General features: G+C 44.7%; 1 protein-coding gene across 3 annotated transcripts in view; it reads right to left on the reverse strand.

Annotated features, from left to right (window-relative positions):
- Window positions 1-1,030: 1,030 nt before the first annotated feature.
- Window positions 1,031-19,161, reverse strand: part of VAV1 (vav guanine nucleotide exchange factor 1) — a 53,726-nt gene continuing 35,595 nt past the window's right edge. For 2 of the 3 annotated variants that reach the window (XM_069496683.1, XM_069496680.1), the window contains 13 exons: window positions 18,183-18,292; window positions 17,371-17,472; window positions 17,059-17,156; window positions 16,947-16,969; window positions 16,737-16,782; window positions 15,807-15,943; window positions 15,402-15,467; window positions 11,785-11,816; window positions 8,335-8,451; window positions 6,487-6,574; window positions 3,620-3,734; window positions 2,739-2,890; window positions 1,031-1,326 (listed from right to left, as the gene is read on the reverse strand). In XM_069496683.1, coding sequence (XP_069352784.1) covers window positions 1,273-1,326; window positions 2,739-2,890; window positions 3,620-3,734; window positions 6,487-6,574; window positions 8,335-8,451; window positions 11,785-11,816; window positions 15,402-15,467; window positions 15,807-15,943; window positions 16,737-16,782; window positions 16,947-16,969; window positions 17,059-17,156; window positions 17,371-17,472; window positions 18,183-18,292 — 1,140 coding nt within the window. In that variant the 3' untranslated portion in view covers window positions 1,031-1,272. The remainder of the gene's footprint in view (window positions 1,327-2,738; window positions 2,891-3,619; window positions 3,735-6,486; window positions 6,575-8,334; window positions 8,452-11,784; window positions 11,817-15,401; window positions 15,468-15,806; window positions 15,944-16,736; window positions 16,783-16,946; window positions 16,970-17,058; window positions 17,157-17,370; window positions 17,473-18,182; window positions 18,293-19,161) is intronic. The other variant, XM_069496682.1, reaches the window with a different exon arrangement.

The raw sequence follows: 19,161 nt of genomic DNA on the forward strand, positions 1-19,161 counted from the left end.
TTGTTTAGAGACAGGGTCTTGCTCTGTCACCCTGGCTAGAGTGTAGTGGCATCATCATAGTTCACTGCAGCCTCGAACTCCTGGGCTCAAGACATCCTCCTGCCTCAGCCTCCTGAGTAGCTGGGACTACAGGTGTGTGCCACCATGCCTGGCTAATTTTTCTTAGTTTTCATAGAGATGGGGTCTCGCTATGTTGCCCAGGCTGATCTCGAACTCCTGGCCTCAAGTGATCCTCCCACCTCAGCCTCCCAAAATGCTAAGATTACAGGTGTGAGCCACTGCACCCAGCCTTCCTTCCCATCTTTCTTCCCCACTCCTTCCCAGATGCTTTTTGGAATCATCTCCCAGATAAAGTTTGCACACCCACATCTTGTCTTGAGGGTCTGCCTCAGAGCCAGGGGAGGGGCAAACCAACCTAAAACAGTGACCATGTAATATATCATCCAAACTAGGACACCTGGGTGAATGAAAAGTATCATGATTAATGACACCAGGAAAACAGCACCACCCCGGGCAAACCAGGATGTACCGCCTGTCGTCTCACCCAGCATTTAGGGGGAAACAGCCAGGTGTCTTGCGTGTGCCAACAGGGTGGGCTGAAGTTGCCAAGGACCCAAGGGCCAAGCAGAAAAAACAATGACATCTCAGCAGGTGGCAGTGTGATAAGAGACAACCACTGAGCTCCAGCAGTCTCAGCAAAGCCCCTGGAATTTAAACGGGATCTTACGGAGAACTGGCTGGGATGAAGTTCCCACCACTCAGCAAAACTGAGAGGGGAGGTGGACTCAAAATAATATAAGTTCTATTGTAGAAAAAAAACAAACGAGTTGTACCTAACTGTGATCCCGCATCTGCAAGTGTAGAACTCTTTCCTGCTACGGGGGAATCCCACTTCCTCCCTCCGAGTCCTATTGTAAACAAACAGCAATCAAGTTGGGAGACAGGGATTGTAAGTGGGTGTTTCATGATGCTCACTCCTCATTTTCCCTGTCTAGGTCCTCCTCAATGACACCTCCGTTCACTTTCGTTGTTTTATTAAAAGTAACCACTTGAGCCCTGCCTTCTTGAGGGGACCCAAGAGGAAATCAGTGTGTTATAAATTAACCACGGCAGGGCATCGTCCCGGGAGCAATGCCAGCTGGACGCTGGCCTCCTACAGTCCATCCCGAACTCTCCACCCGCCGGGGACCTGTCACAGCCCCTGGCCCCGCTGCCTGCTCGCCCTGGGCTCAGAGCCTGGAGTTTCTCATCTCTCTGCCAGCACTCCAGGGCTCAGCAGTATTCGGAATAGTCTTCCTCCACATAGTTGGAAGGGAACCAGCCCACCTGAAAAGAGATGAGAGATTCATCAGGACAACCTCCTTCCTGCTCCTCAACACACCACCTCAGGGCCTTTGCACCTGCTGTTCCTTTTTCTACTCCAGCAAAGCACATCACCCGCACATACACAAGGCTGACCTCCCTCCCCAATCACCTCCTCCAAGTCTCTGCTTGTGTGGCACCGTATTGGTAAGGCCTTTCTAACTACCCTATTTAAAATTGCAAGCCCCACCCACCCAACACTTCTTATCCACTTTCTTTGCTTGATTTTTCTCCGTAGCATTTATCCGCAACTGATTGATTATATATTTTGCTTATTTATAGGCTTGCTCACTGTACCCCTCCCCTCATTACAATGTGAGGTCTACAAAGCGGGGAGGTGTCTGTCTTATTCAGCGCTGAATCCCAAAGGCCTAGAACAGTTCCTGGCATGCAGCAGACACTTAATAAATATTAGTTAGATGGATGGATGCATGCATGGGTGGGGATTGGAAGGATGGATGCATGGATAAATGGATGGACGGATGGGTAAATTAATGGACAGATTAATGAATTGATGGGTAGGTGGATGGATGGATGGATGGATTCATGTATAGATTAATGGACTAATGAGTAACTGGTTGGATAAATAGATAGATTAATGGATGGATGGATTAATGAATGCATGGGTGGGTGGATGGGGATTGGATGGGTGCATGCATGGATAAATGGATGGATGGATGAATTAATGGACAGATTAATGGATTAATAGGTAGGTGAATCGATGGATGCATGCATAGATGGATGAATGAATGCACAGAGATGAATGAATGGATGGATGGATCCATGTTGGATAGATGAGTGGATTAATGGATGGATTAATGGATTAATGGGTAGGTGGATGGATTGATAGAAAAACAGATGAATGCATGGATGGATGGATGGAAGGATGGATGGGTGGACGGACAGACACATAGGTGGACATGAACAGATGCATGGATGAATGGATGATTTGTGGATGGATGGATGAATCCTTTACATCCCAGACCTTCCTCAACACTCCAAAAGGCTCCCTCAAACCCTAATTGCCCTCCACTGCTCACTAAACTTACCCTCCAATGTCCTTAACAAAACTGTTCATCTAAGCAATCATCTAGATCATTTTTTCACATGTGTTTCCCCCAGTAGAATATAAGCTCTAACCAGTGTCCCCGTCTTCATTCAACAAATATTTTTGAGAAATCATTATGAGCAAGGCTGAATTCTAGAGGCTGGGAATTCGTCAGTGGATAAAAAAAAAAGACGGTTCTCTGCCTTTGTGGAACAAAATTAAGAACTAGGTTTGAAGCCAGTTTGAAGAGTCCTGCAGACCATTCGACTCCCGACTGTCTGAATTCAAACAGGCAAATGCCCTGGTTACCCAGCCCTGTCTGCCTCACCCGGCCATAGATCTCCCCTCGCCACCAGCCTTGTTGTCCCTTCTTGTTGAGGATCTTGATGATGTCACCCTCCTTGAGGGACAGCTCCGACCGGTCCCGGGCACAGAAGTCATAGCGGGCTTTGGCTGTGCCAAAATATTTGGTGCTTCCTGCTGCAGAGAGAGAACGGAGGTTAGAAGAGGGTCCGTGGCAGATACCCACCCACCGTCTGGAGGCAGTGCGGGGGGACACACGCTCTCAGGAGCGCAACTCCGGGATGAAGGCTCCTCAGTGCTCCTTTGTGCAGAGTATTGGGTGCCCAGTACTCTGAGGGGACACCACTGTGCTCCCAGCATCATCCTCTCAGCCCAAGCAACAGCCAAACTTAGGAAATAAGACTGTTTTTGAACTTTTCATGACTCATATATATTTACAGGAAAAGAAATAAGAGGGAAAGCATGAAAAAGTCATCATAGACTGTTAATTTTAATTATTATTATTATTTTTTTTTTTTGAGACAGAGTCTTGCTCTGTCGCCCCCAAGTGATAACAATAATTATCACTTGAGCCTAGGAACTTCAGGCTGCAGTGAGCTATGATTGTGCCACTGCACTCCAGCCTGGGAGACAGAGCAAATCCGGTCTCCAAAAAAAAACGGTGCAGGTGGAGTCCCCTTCTGGTTCCTGGGATCCTCATCTTCCCTGCCCTGGCTTCCACTCAAGCCAATAAATATGCAAACCACTCAAGAGCAAAGGGACAGACAGGAGTAGGAAGGAGTTCCTGCTGTTGCACAGATACGATCCCTGCGTGACCATTGGAAGGGACGTCCATGGCATCCCCAGACCTTCCCTCCACAACGGGAAGGGGCCGGGGCTGCAAGCTCCCAGCCTGAGACCGCCTACCTGGTGGCTTGCTGATGGCTCTCCTCTCAGGCTCCTTGAAGGGGAACTGCAAGGTGGTGTCCAGAGACTTGAAGCAATCCTTTAGGGAGTTCTGCTGGTAAAACTCCACCAGCTCCTAGAAGGGAGACAACAAGACAGATGTTATCCCGGCTACACCAGCCCACAAGAGGGCAGAGCTGGGAAGAGCCATATCCAACTACTCCTATGAAACAGGATTCTGGTCTCCCTGGCAAGTGACTCCTTGAATGCTCCCCCTGATGGGGAGCTCATTACCTTCCTAAGCAGCCAGGACTATTTTATGGGGAAGAGACCATATTGCCTAAAGCCAGCTCTCCTAATAGCCAACTAATTCACTTCATGATAAATTTACCAAATAATCAGCTCATCTGATTCAAAGCCTTCTATGGGGGTACCAAGAGCCTTATTTTTACAATTAACACATTGAGTGCCACACTAGAAAAAAAGATTTTTTCCCCTGGGGCCATGGTGTTTTATTAAAACAAAACAACTCTTTCTAATTTGTTATTTTTTATTGTTTTCTGTGCGTGAGTTATGTGCAACCCAATCCACATTTTTAGAATTAGATTGTAATATTACTTGTAACAATAAGAACATCAACAAGTAAGATTTTTTCACCAACCCACTTCAGGATTTTGCTTCACGAGACCCTGGGCTCAAAACTAGCCTGAGTTAAATACAACTCACAGGGCAGTCCATGTGTTCATCATCATCATCACTGTTATTTAAGCACCTACTATGTGCTGGCCAGTGTGCACACCACACATCATCAAAATCTCCTAACAATCCTGAGAGGTGTATACATTCATGATTCTCCCATTTTGCAAATGGAGAAAGCAAGACATCGAAAAGCCAAGTTCTTTGTCCAGGGTCCCATAGCTGGAAAGAAAAAAACCTGGATTTAACCCCTAGGGGAGGCAGTCGAGTGTGGTAGCTAAGAGCCGGCCTCTGTAATGAGACTGATCTGAATTCAAGTCTCAGACTTGCTGCAGTTATAAATATTTCTTCCACAAATGTTTGGATGGATTCTAATAGTGAAAAAACAATCAGGTGAGTCAAAATTAAAGGAGGTTCTGCAAAACAAAATGCCCCGCGTTTGTAGTTATGGACTCCAAAAACACCAATATCATGAAAGACCCCCCCACACACACAAAAAAAGACTAAGGAGCTATTGCAAACTAGAAGGAGATTAAGGAGGTAAAAACTAAGTGCAACATATGATAACTAATTAGATCCTGGGGGTGGGGGAACAGCTTTTAAAAAGATATGGTAGTAAAATTCAACAGAAATCAAGCAGGTGGGAGAGGGGAGGAGGGGATGGGTAAATTCACACCTAACATGTGCAATGCATGCTACATGGGTGATGGACAAACATAACTTCGACTCAAACTGTACAAAAGCCAATTCACGTAACCGAAACGTTTGTACCCCTGTAATATTCTGAAATAAAAAAAATAGTTACTTTTGTAACATCCAAGTATTGGCAAGTATATATTTAAAGTAGATAATAAGATACAATAATTGAATATAAAAATATTGTATTGGAAAGAGCATAATGAACATTTTGATTTTTTCCTAACCCTTTTTGTGTGTGTCATATTAAACAAGATGACAAGGGTAACAGTATCATTTACAGTTATGTCGTATCTTTGTAAAGTCTTTTCAGTTTACCTCCCAGATATTGAGAAAATGTGGATCGTCATGACTGGGCCACAAATCAGTTTCCAAGTAAGGTGGTTTTTAATTCTTTGCTTTTGCCCATTTGAAGTGCAACTTCACGAAAAATGGCTCACAATAATTTTTGGTAACATATTACTGTGACTTTAGTCTTCCATGGTGTGTTAGTGAGTCTACAGTTAAAAATAATTTTTATGATAAAAAGATATAATTGGGGCCATTGGGGAGTTTGGAATATGGATGGCATATTAAATAATATTGTTGCATCAATGTTCAACTTCCTGAGTATAATGACATTATGGTGAAGTATGAGAATATCTTGGCTCTTAGGGTATTCATGCTAACATATTTATGGTTGAAGGATATTGATGCCTCCAACTTACTCTTAAAGGGCAAAGTAAGTGCATGGGTGTGACAGTAAGAGAGGCAGAATATTAACAATTAGTAGCCTAGGTGAAAGGTTCACAGGTGTTCAGGACACTATCCCAGCAACTTTTCTGAAATTTCTTGGAAATAAAAAATCGGGGGAGGGAAATGTTTCCGAATAAAAAGTTTGGGGGAGAAAAAAGATTTGTGGAATGAATTAATCTTCTGGGGAGTCAAGAATCCCTTAATCTAAGACACCCCCTCCAAAAAAAATTGCAGATACATGCCATATTCTGGATTTTCTTTCAGAGAACTCACAGCTCCTCAAGAACCCACAGACCACAGGTAAGAGCCATGTGCCTTAGACTAATAGGCTTAAAATGTCTAAAAGATGATCAAAAATTACAGGGCACGGAATAGAAGTGAGAACACCTGAAAGGCATTTGAATGCTCAGTGAAATGGTCGTTTGGCAGATTGGGCAGAGCTAAGCTATGGGCTGCTAGTCTGTGACACCAGATGAGAACGAAGCCTCAGTTTACCTATCTGTGAAATGGACATTCAGAGGGTGGGATGAGGAGATTAATCAGAGCCTGTCTGTAACGTGTCTGACCATAAATGCTCTGTAAGTACTCACTGCTCTTATTCACTATTACTCTCATTGTTGGTCATTAAGAGAATACGTTTAAGGCTAATTGCTCCATAGCACCTTGGAGGGAGGAGGGAGGAGGGAGTCCCCACAGAGAGGTGCAGGGAGGGTCCCACCTAGGTCCTGGGAGGCCAGGGTTTGGGGGACACTGGGCCTTACCGTGAGCCCCCGGAAAGCCTTTTTCTCTGTGATTCGGTATAGTCCTTCTGCCGTCATGATTTTAATGTGCTTGACCTCGACATTATACCTGGAAACGAGGGAGAAAGAGGACCAGGTGGTCATTGAACCCTGAGTCTGGGGACCAGGCCCATCCCCTGCCCAGCCCCAACTGTGGGAGAAGCAATCTTGGCTTCTCCAGGGAGGGGTGACCACGGGAACCCAAAGACGGAGGCTGTCCCAGCAGAACCCCTTCCCTGGAGGCTTTGCTCATCTAAGTCTTGCTGTCTTCCTCTCATAGAAGAGGAATCATATCCCCTGACTCACAGGTTGGTTGAGAAGCCAATCAGACCTTGTAAAGAAAGCGATGTTCTAGAATAGACAGGAAGGGATCTCCACTTCCGCCCATATAGATGACCATAGACTATAAAGGATATGGGAGGAGAGACCCGTTTATGGCAATACAAGGAACCTCAGAACAGAAGAAAATATATAGAAGAAGACATCCACTTCTGCCAACATGGTGGGCCAGGACATGGGAGAAAACATCAACTTCTGTCCATATGAAAAGCTAGATAACAACAGCAACAAAAAATCCTCCTACTCCAAAACCCCTTGAAATGCTGAGAAAAAAATGCTGAGCTCTCAAAAAAGTAAGGGAAATCCCCAGTAGCCAAAAATAAAGATGAAACAAGAGGTGAATGTTAAACACACACTGATGCTAGGGCTACGGAGTGGGTCTGCTGATCTTGGTAACCAAGGAGCTCACACCTTGATGATCACGTGGAAACATGAAATGCATTACTGGGCTAGTGTACAGTGGGGAGTTGGCACTGAGACCTGCTCATACCCTGTAATGCTGGACTGTCAAAGAGCCACATCTGGCTGGGCATGGTGGCTCATGCCTGTAACCACAGCACTTTGGGAGGCCAAGCTAGGAGGATCACTTGAGGCCAGGAGTGTGAGACCAGCCTGGGCAACATAGCAAGACCCCTCCTCTATAAAAATAAATAAAAAATTAGCCAGGTGTGGTGGTGCACACCTGTAGTCCCGGCTACTTGGGTGGCTGAGGTAGGAGGATCACTTGAGCCCAGAAGTTTGAGGTTGCAGTGAGCTGTGATGATGTCACTGCACACTAGTCCCAGCAACAGAGTGAGACCCTGTCTCAAAACAAAACAAAAAAAGAGCCACATCCTCAGGAAAAGGGGTGGGCTGGAAAAAACACCCATCAACATAAAAGAGATGATAAGAAAGCTTGCGTGTCTCAGACCCAAAGCACTCTTGAGAATTCATCACCTTCCACCATGTACATTTGGAGTTGGAACTTAAATCACCTGTGTAGGCTGGGAAGCTAAGAAATTAACCTTAAAAACAACTAACCTAAAAAATAAATTAGCCTGTTGTTGATCCCAGCAGAAGCAAATGCAAAATGTCTCTGGAGACCAAGGCAGCGTAAGACTCCCACAGGTAAAGCCCCATTTGAGATTGCAACAGAAAATTATAAAGCTGACAAGGAAACAAGTCACCATGAATGAGAAGCAGCACGCTACACTACACACAGAAAGGCAAGGGAGCCAGAATCTGTGATGCTTTGGTTCCAATTGTGTTTCAGCCTCTTCCTAGAGGATGCTAAAGGCCTTTTTCAGCCTCTGTGGGGATCCTATCTCCTTCTTGTGGGTTTTCAGTCAATTAAAAAAAATAAGACAGGTCAAAGCATTCAGGACCCAACAGGAGCTCAGAAAGGTGGCTGTTACTATGGTACACTCAAAAGTAAAGACTGAGTGCCCTGCTTCCCAGGCACCTGAAGGGCCCAGATCATGAACAGAGATGGGTCAGGGAGGGAGGAGTTACTTAATGCTGATGGCAAATTCTGCAGCGTCCTTCACCCTCTGCCGCACCAAGAACGTCCCGTCCGAGCGGTTGGTAAGGATGCTCTCTGCCCCTGCGCGCTCCATGGGGCCAGCGTACCTGCAGAGATACACCAAGGAGAGAGGTCACACAGTCCCCATACCTGGGCCCCAATATTGCCATATTGATGTTGCTTTCCCCCTACCCAACCTCGTGATTTTTTAAGTTGGTGACAGCCTGGGTCTCACAGCCCTTAAATATCAAGGTAGCCCCGTGCGTGGAGGAGTGGCCAGAGCCCAGAGGTGAGCCCAGACTTCTGTAAGTTACTCCCAAGGTTTGACACACAGATTGTGGGGGACAGCTCAGCCCTCTGGGGCTTGCTGGGTCTCTGGAATTTGGCCGCTGCTTCGATGGGCATTTTACTGAATGCCCACTGTATGCTGCTGGTCTCTGAGGTCACCAGGATGGAAGTCAGGTAAGGAGAGTAAGGCACGAGCCTCAGGTGCAAAATTTAAGTGGGAGACAAAAAAACACAGTCATCAAGATAAATAACAATAAATAGAACAAATAGTATTTTAATGCAATATTTTTAGAAGTCAAAATGAATGAAAAATCAGCCATAAAAACAAATGAAGCTCTGAAGCATGCTGCGACATGGATGGACCTTGAAGACATGCTCACTGAGAGACACCAGACACAAAAGGCCACCTGGTGTGTGATCCTGTTTACGTGAAATGTCCGGAACAGGCGAATTCGCAGAGATGGGGCGTGGATTCGTGGGTGCCAGGGGCAGGGGAAGGAAATGGGGAATGACTACGAGGGGATGAGGTTTCTTTTGGGGATGATGACAATATTTTGGAGCTAAATAGAGGTGATGGTTGCACACCAGTTTGAATGCACTAAATGGCACCGAATATAATGCAAACATGAATTAACGATGTGAACGTAAATATGCAATAGGAATCATAAACACTAACTATATGTAATATATGATTATATATAATATATAACATAAATGCAAGTATGTAATACAAATGGAAATATATATTCTAATATATAATATGATTTAAATGTTAATGTACAATATAAATGATAAATATTAATTATATATGAACTATAACATAAAGTAAATGTAAAAGTAAAAATACAAATATATTGGCCAGGCGCGGTGGCTCATGCCTGTAGTCCCAGCACTCTGGGAGGCCGAGGCAGGCGAATTGCTTGAGGTCAGGAGTTCGAGACCAGCCTGAGCAAGAGTGAGACCCCATCTCTACTAAAAATAGAAAGAAATGATCTGGACAGCTAAAAATATATATAGAAAAAAAATTAGCCAGGCATGGTGGCACATGCCTGTAGTCCCAGCCACTCGGGAGGCTGAGGCAGAAGAATTGATTGAACCCAGGAGTTTGAGGTTGCTGTGAGCTAGGCTGACGCCACGGCACTCTAGCCCGGGCAACAGAGTAAGACTCTGTCTCAAAATAAATAAATAAATAAATATTATTATATGGTATATAACAATATGACTTAAATGTAAATGCACAATATTAATAATAAATATTAATTATATGTGATAAAGACATAATGTAAATGTAAAAATATATATTATAGTATGACACATAATATGTTATCCACATAAATATGTAATATAAAATAAAAACAAAAATGTGTGTAATATATAATTATATATAATATATAATATGTAAATATGTAATATAAATGTAAATATATTATAATTTATAATATATAATAATATGATATAAATAAATATTAATAATATATCATATGTAATATAATGTAAATGCAAATATGAATATTAATGGAAATGTCATTAATATTTACATGATTAATTTATATTAAGTGAATTTCACCTCAATTTTTGAAAAAATAAATGCAAAAAACCTGTGATGAACAAAATGCCAAAATTTTAAACAAAGACAGAATCTGACTGTGCTGGGCTCCCCTCATTCCCCTCCTCCTCCTCCTAGGACCTTTTTGGATCCTGCTTTTATTTATTATTTTGATCTTTGCTCATTTTTTTGCCTGGTTTTATATTTTTTAAAATATTGCATTAAAATATTATGTGTCTTGATCGCTGAGTTTTTTTAGTGCTCCCTTACATCTTGCACCCAAGGTGACAGCCTCCCTCCTCTCACTGGGGTCTGCATCTCAGTGGGAAAGGGCAGAGCAAGCCCAGCCTCGAGAGACCACGGTTCAAATCCCGGCTCTACCCTTCACTCACTCTAAAACCTTAGGACTTGACTTTGCCAGTCAGAGCCCCCATTTCCTCTTGTAAAATGAAGAATTTGAAAATACCCACTGCTGAGGGATATTTTGATAAGAGCAGTAAAGCAGGTGAGGCACTACATGGGGAGATGGGAGCGTCATCACACTCAATCTGTTACTATTACTATTGGAGTGGGACAGTGTTGGGTTCGAATCCCATCCCCGTCACTTCCTCACTGTGTGACTTTGACCAATCATTTCCCCTCCCTGAAACTCCCTTGCAAAAAAAGGATTCCTCCTTGGCAAAAAAAAAAAAAAAAAAGAAAGGAAGGAAGACTAGCATTTATTTCAGAGGGTTTTGTGAAAATTAAAGGAACGCATTAAAGAGCCAACACATGGCCATAAAAACAATACCATATTGCAGCAAGTCCGAGCTGTCAGCCATGGTTAAATGCACCATTCTTTTACATGCCATTATGAAAGAAAAATTACTACCTACAAAATTTGGCAGGAGACTGAGCCTCCGTTGGTTGCAAGAGCCATTCCAATGTCAGAGATGTTAAAATGTACATTTTAGAGTGGATGAAATGTTATAATAACAACATCTGATGCTATATGAAGTCATGACTATGTGTCAGGACCAGGACTAAGCATTTAACAGGGTCATTTAAGCCTCCTAACAACACTATGAAGTAGATACTGTTATTAAGCTATTTTTCCAGAGAGGAAAACTGAGGCACAGAGAGGTTAAGTTATGGGCCCAAAATCACACAGCTAGGTAATATCAGAGTCAGGATTTGAACTAGGTTAGCAGGCTTCAAGAGCCACACTGTAAACTCCACCCCTAGCTGCCCAACATGCAATAGATGCTCAAAAACAAAACAATTGGGATTGCCATTACCATCACCACCACCACCACCACCACCGCCGCCGCCATCATCATTGTCATGTGACCATTATGCTTCCAACAAGACCATAATCTCCCAAGATCGGGACCTTCCTTTTTCTGTCCCCTCCCCAGCACCCGAGGAAAAATAGCCAGTGAGTGAGGAGCTTTTAAAGCACTTTTCTTGTGGGAGGGGCCCTGGGCTGGATTCAGAAGTCAATGCTCAGAGTTCAAAGAATAAGTAACTGATTGGTTCAGAGGCCCCTCCCAAGCCCAGCCTGAGTACCCACCCCAGAAACCTCTAGTTGGGAAAAAAAGGAAGAATGTGGTTCAGTTCTACTCACCAGAGATGAACAGATAGATCCTGTGGAGGGCCCTAGGAACACAGACAGAGACTCCAACTTAGGATAAAGACCCCAGCTTGACAACAGACTGTAGGGCACTTCATTCATTCATTCATTCATTCATCCCACTAGCATTTATTGAGTACCTACTATGTGCGAGGCACTGTGCTAGTCATTGGGGATACAGTCCCAAAATCTCAGGGGAGAGACTATCCCAGTATCATATATAATAAATCAGGCATTGTCCTCCCCCTTGTTTTATCACAGTCCTCAAGCTAAGAATGGTTTGTACATTCCTAAGTGGTTGGCAAAAATCAAAAAAGCATTTCCTGGCATGGGAAGATTATACGAAATTCACATGTCAGTGTCCATGAATTACATGCTATAGGAACACAGGCATGCCCACTCCTTTGCAGATCATCTATGGCTACTTTTTCACAACAGTGGCAGAGTTCATGAGTTGTGAAATTTGTGACTCACAGTGTTGGACATATTTGCTATTTGGCTCTTTACAGAAAACATTTGCCAACCACTGGTCTAAATACATATGAAAGTGCTCACTTCCATGACTTCACACGCTTTAGGATGGTTACTATCAGGAAAACAAAACAAAACAAAAAAAAACCCAGAAAATAACTAGGGGAGGGGATGTGGAAAAGTTGGAACCCTTGTGCACTTTTGGTGGGAATGTAAAATGGTGCAGCCACTGTGGAAAACAGCATGAAATTAAATATTAGAATTCAAAAAATTAAATATTAGAATTCAAAAAAATTAAATATGAGAATTACTGCATGATCCAGCAATCCCCCTTTGGGTACATGCCCAAAGGAATTGAAAGCAGGGTCTGGAAGAGATATTTATTTGTACACCCATACTCATAGCAGCATTTTCCATAAGAGGCAAAGGCTGAAGCAACCCAAGTGTTCATTGATGGAAGAATAGATCTTTTAAAATGTGGTCTATGCATACAATGGAGTACTTTTCAGCCTTAAAAATGAAAAGCAATTTATGTAACCAAAATGTTTGTATCCCCGTAATATTCTGAAATAAAAATAAATAAATAAAATGAAAAAAAAAAGGAAGGAAATTCTGATACAGGCTACAACATGGATGAACCTTGAATACACTACACTCAATGAAATAAGCCAAACACAAAAGGACAAACACTGCATTATTCTACTTATATGGGGACTCTAGGATAGTCAGATTCATAAAGACAGGAGAAAGTAGTATGGTGGATGCCAGGGGCTGGGGAGGGGGAAATGGGGAGTTGTTGTTTAATGGGCACAGAATTTCAGTTTTGCAAGATGGAAAGAATTCTAGAGATGGATGGTGGTGATGTTCATATCAGAAAGAGAATATCTAGTTCCAAAATATTTTTATCTCCCCAAAAGAAAATCCCATACCCATTACCCATTAAGTCGTCAGTACCTTGTCCTACTCCCCACACCTAGCTCTGACAACCATCAATTTGCCTTCTGTCTCTATAGATTTACCTATTCTAGATATTTCATAGAAATGGAATATGCTAAATGCAAATGTACTAAATACTTCTGAGGTTTTTACTTGAAATGGATAGTGTTATGTTTTGCAAATTTCACCTCAATTGTTTTAAAAAGAAAAAAAATGAGATGTTCCACAAATAGTGATATGGCAAGATCCCAAGATATATTAAGTGGAAAAAATAAACAGGCTGCAGAATAGTGAGTATCAAACCTTTTGAATAAACCATGGGAGAACTGAGAATCCATATTTGTATCTATTTATATTTGCATTAACAAATGCCAGATTGCCAAAGTAAAAAATAATAGCAGTTGTTATCTTGTGAGGTGGGTGGTACTGGAAGGATGGGAACTTGAATGAGGTGGAGAACTGTCATTTTTGGTATATTATTGGAGCCTTCGTTATAATGGGAGAGGAGGAGCTACTTTAAGTAGGCAGCTACATTTAGGGGCAGACATTGAAAAGACGCCCAGATCTTGGTTTCTGAACACCATGCCCCACTGAAAGGACCAGAGCTCCTTGGAGAAAAATGGTTGATTCCAAGACTGGGGCAGGGAAAGCACGAGATAAATCTGGCATCGTGTCAGAAAATAAGGAAATACTAAAAGAATGATGGGGACATGCTAAAAGGACAGAGAAACCAGGCTGAAGGAGCTCCTTCTGGCCAAAGCTGGGCCAATTTTAAAATAAGAATCGGTGAGCTGTTCCTGACAGAAGACAGATGGATAAATAGGTAGATAGGGTAGACAGATGATAGATGGATAAATAAATGATAGATAGGTAGAAGAATAAATGGCGGATAGAATAAATAGATGATATATGGACAAATAGATAGCTAGATGATAGGTAAATCAATAGATAATTGATAAATAGATGACACACGATGGATGGATAGATGATGATTGATTTATAGATGGATAGATGATGGATGGATGAATGGATGGTTGGATGGATGGATGGATGGATGGTAGATGGATGTATGGATGGATGGATAGATGGTAGACGGATGGATGGATGGATGGTGGATGGATGGATGGACGGACGGACGGATGGATGATGGATGGATGGATGATGGATGGATGGATGGATGGATAGACAGACAGATAGGGTATAAGGGATAGCTCTTCCTTACAACAGAATACCAGCTAATAAATTTGAAAGGAGTGATGGCATTGGAAACTCATAATTTAAATTGACAGTGGTGAATCCATAGAACCAAAAAAAAATCTCTAAGTGACATTTTTGGGGAAATTGGAAAAATTTAAATGTAGACTATGAATTAAATAATAGTATAACGACAATGTTGAGTTTTATGTTTTTTTTAAATCATGCTATGGTTATATACAAGAAGGTTCTCATTCTTAGGAAGTACTCAGGGGCAAAGGGGAATGATGTCTGCGAACTCACTTTTAACTGTTTCAGGGAAAAATAAATCTGTGTGTGTAAAGAGAGCAAACAATAAAGCAAAGGGAAGGAAATGTTAACAACTGGTGAATCTAGGTCAAGGCTCTATGGGAGTTCATTGCTAGAGTCTGAAAGGACGTAAAGTTGATCTTAAAAGAAACACGGGAGAGAGTTCCTCTCTGTAGGTTCCATTTGGGCTGTGAGGTTGGACAGTGGGATCCATGGGTGTGAATGAGGGAGGAATCAGGCACCTGAGGTTTGGGGAGAGTGGGAAAGATCTGAAGTCATGGGAAAGAGTGAGGGATTAGCGGAGCAGAGAACAGGTGAAGAACAGTTGAGGCCAGGGTAGACAGGTGTGTCCATCGGGAGGTGGACAAGGAGGTAGAGGTGGCATGATGCCTTGACAGGACTCAATTCAGTGTCTCTGAAGGAAGCCAGGGACTGGCCCACTTTCTGGACCCCTGCATCTTCCCCTACCACACCCACGTAGGAAGGAGGACTTTCAGACCAAAAGAATCAAGGGGGAACATTCCCAGCATGGCCCCACTCTGGGCTCAGGTGGTTGGACAGGTAAAGCCGTGAGTTGGGGAATGACCTGCCAGGATGGGCGCCCCTCCCCAGCTCTAGGGTTGTCCTCCTAAGTCTGCCCACCCTCCTGGCATCATCTCTGGACCCCTTGCCCTTGCTCCACCCAGACTTGTGGCACTCACGTGGACGTAGGGCTTCACCCTGTTACAGGGAAACCAGCCAACTTCATTGGTAGCTGTATTCCTGCCCTGAAAACCCAGGAGACAAAAACAGGGACAGAGAGGTTATCCAAGTGTGTATGTGTACGTGTGTGTGTCCACCTCTTTGTTCAGTGGCCACTCTGCTTATCTATTTGCCTCTGGATGGTCTGGAGGACCCACAGAGGTACCAACTAGTGTCAACTTCCCAGGAAGATGGCCAGCTCAGAAGAGCCGCCAAGCCAAACCCCAAAATCCCAGTCTATAGCATCATTCCCCAGACACCACCTCCAGAGCCCAGTGGGACTGTGACCCCACTCCTTGAGGTCACCTGAACCCCTAACCTCACACTGGAGTCCTGGCCAGCAGTACCATGGCCCCAGTGCATACCTCCCACCAGTTCTGCTCAGCCTCTGCCTTGGTGAGCTCCACGATGTCTCCAGGATTGAGCCGCAGAAAAGGCCCAAAGGCACCAGGGGGTGGAGGAAGTCCATAGTATTCCTGAAACACCTCCATCTTGGGTAGACCTGGAGGACAGGGAGGGTGGTGTACAAGGTGGTTAGTAGTCAAGGACATTCAAATCTGAGCCTTGCCACCCCCAGAATGGCTAAACTTTAAGACTGGTGATACCAATCAAGTGTCGGCAAGGATGCAGAGCAACTGGAACTCTAATACATTGCCGGTGGGGGATTCCCTTTGGAAACCTGTTTAGCAGTTATCTACTGAAGCTAAACATATGCCTACCCTGCAACCCAGTAACCTAAGAAAAATGAGAATACGTCCTCCAAAAGTCATGGGCAAAAATGTCCACAACAGCTTTATTCTCAATAACCAAAAACTGGCAGCAAACCAAATGTCCTCAGCAGGTTTAACCATCAATAGCAAATGGTGATCCAATCACATAATGGAATACTATGCGGCAATGAAAAAGGAAGAGCTACTGCTACAGGCAGCTGCACCCATGCATCTCACTAGCCACTGTGAGATGGCTCACTAGCCATCTCACTAGCCACTGTGCCTACACAGCTAAGACTACGGAAGTGGGGGGAGATTGTGAAAATAAAATTGGATGGAAGTCAAGCAGGATGTTAACCAGTATTTCTACACTCCATGCATTCCCTTCACAGTGTTTGAGCAAATGAGTAATGGATTTGAGTTAGTTATGTTTAAACTGCTTTCGGGTTTCTGGTCCCGGGACACATGAATCGCAGCGTTACAAGCGGGACATTATGTGGGCATTAATATGATGATGGAGATCTGTCCCTGGAGGAGATCAGTTTCCCCGCTCCCTGCCCCACACAGTGCCCCCTGCTGACTCACCCAGGTCATTCCTCTTTTTGTCCTGAGCCCTGCGGTGTGGTTTGTCCTGGAAAGAGAGACCAAGAAAGCATCATGGCTACCTACGCTCCATCACTGTCCTCATCCAACAAAGGACCACGCCCACTGCTGGGGCCTCCTGGGGCCTCCCCTCCTGGCCTTCCAGATTCACCATGCACAGAAATGTGCGTGGGGATGAGGTGGAGGTCTTACCTTCTTCATAGTTCCTGAGAAATCTATGGGAGGGAAAAGGGAATAGTTAGGTTGGGAAATTCTCCATGGAGAACCAAGCCCACCTCCCAACCTCCCTCCCTCCCTGTGGTACCTTGTCCATGTCGGCCACACGGAGGGACCCTCCCCAGACACTCCTTGTGTGCAGGTGCCCGGCACCGATGACAGCGGTAGCCCTGGTAGAAGGTGCCTCTGGGATGCAGGGGAGAGAGAAAGAAAAGTCATCTTTATAGACATGGACAGCCATGCTGTTCCCTTGGGTTCTCTTTAGAGCCAGAGAGCAATGGAGAAAATCAAAGTAGGGCTCCCCATCTCCCAATTTAGGGGACCAATTACTGGGGGAGCTTCTCTGGAGAGGAAGAGCTGACCATGCCCAGGACCCAGGCCCATCCTCCCCGCCACCCACCTCAGCAGCATCTGGCAAGCCTTGCAGGACGTGGTCTCCTCGAAGGAGAACATCTGGAAGTCATGCCCGTTGGCGGCGGCGTTCTCAGGGTAGATGTTGGAACTGGCGAGTGGAAATGAAAGAAGAGATGGCCAATACTTCATACCTTTTTATAACTGAATACTATTCCATGGGCTGATAGAGCACATTTTGATGGTCCATTCATCCACTGATCAACATTTGGGTTGCTTCCACCCTGTGTCTATTGTGAATAACGCTGCTCTGAGCATTGGCCAAGAGAGAAAGATTAGCGTTAGTAGTGTCCAGGGGCTGGGACAGGGGGAAATGGAGAGTGACTGTTTAATAGGTGTAGTTTCCTTTGGGGGTGACGAAAAGGTTTTGGAACTAGACAGAGGTGGTGGTTGCACAACAATGTAAATGTAGAAATGCCACAAAACCGTACACTTTGATATGGTTGATTTTTTGTTATGTGAATTTCACCTCAATATAAAAAGATGGAGATGGAGGAGGAGGAGGAAGGAAGGGAAGGAGGAGGGAGGAGAAGAAGGAGGAGGAGGAAGAGGAGGAGGAAGAAGAGAAAATTCCAGGCTGGTGGCTGACGTTTGCACAAAACCTCAGGATTCCACAGTTGCAGACAGCCTTGAGCCTGACCCTCCCATTTCTTCAGATGAGGAAACAGGTTCAGAGTGGTCCCGTGGCATGTCAGGGCAGACAGGCTCCAGGGAGACTAAAGCACTGTCCTATCTCCTAGCCCCTATCCTCACGAGATAGAGCCCTCTGAGGATAGAGAGAGGGAGGGAGGGAGGACTCACATGGCCATCTCAAACTGCTCCATCCACTTCTTCTTCAGTTCTCGTGTCTTGAAGAACAGCTCATAGCCCTGGGCACCTTGGTCCTCGATCAGGAGAAACATGTGGCTCCACTGCAGGGAAGCAGAGCTCAGACCGAGGGCCACGCCCTGTGCAGAGGGTGGGAGAACACACCCACCAACCCCTCCCCCTGCAGGGAGCCCAGGGTCCGGCCTTTAACAGTCTCTCTGCCCCTAGCACCACGCAAGAGTGTCCTTGTAAGTGGCAGCCTAGGATATCCAAATACACATCCACAAACCCCAAAACCATACACACACACACACACACACGCACACACACACCCCTTTGCAGAACGCACAATAGACACAGCATGTCATTCATCCATTTGTCTATTCAACAAGCATTTGCTGAGCGCCTGCTGAGAGACAGATACCTTGCTAGGAGCTGGGGACAGAGCCGTGAACACTGTCCCCAGGGCTGCAGCCTGGTAGCAGAGACACACCCACAAACAGGCAATTATAAGAAAGCAATTAGCACCCCCATGTGGGGGACACAGGGGCTGAGAAACAGGGAAGCAGCAGACCAGGACACAGGGGGGACCTCCAGGAGGAGGACTACAGGGACAGGAAAAGAGTAAGGAGAAAGAGTCGAAGGAAGTGGGGAATGCCAAGAGGGAGAGAGGCCTCAGCTCACAGAGAACATTCCTGGCCAGTGGAGGTAAGATAGCTCCCACCCTCGCACCCTCACTCACCAGGGTCACACCCCCTGTTTTATGTTCTTTGTAGAACGCATCCCATAAGAATGTAAGTACCATACAAGAGGGACCCATGTCTGTTTTGTTTTCCATTTTTCTCCTAGTGCCTAGAAAAGTGCCCAGGATAAAGTAGCTGCTCGATTAAAAAACTGTGAGTGGCTTAATTAACACACACGTCCATGTACTCTCACAAACACACCCATGCGTCCAAGTGGAGAGCCCCAAGCT

Source organism: Eulemur rufifrons, chromosome 2, assembly GCF_041146395.1.
Source record: "Eulemur rufifrons isolate Redbay chromosome 2, OSU_ERuf_1, whole genome shotgun sequence".
NCBI lineage: Eukaryota > Metazoa > Chordata > Mammalia > Primates > Lemuridae > Eulemur > Eulemur rufifrons.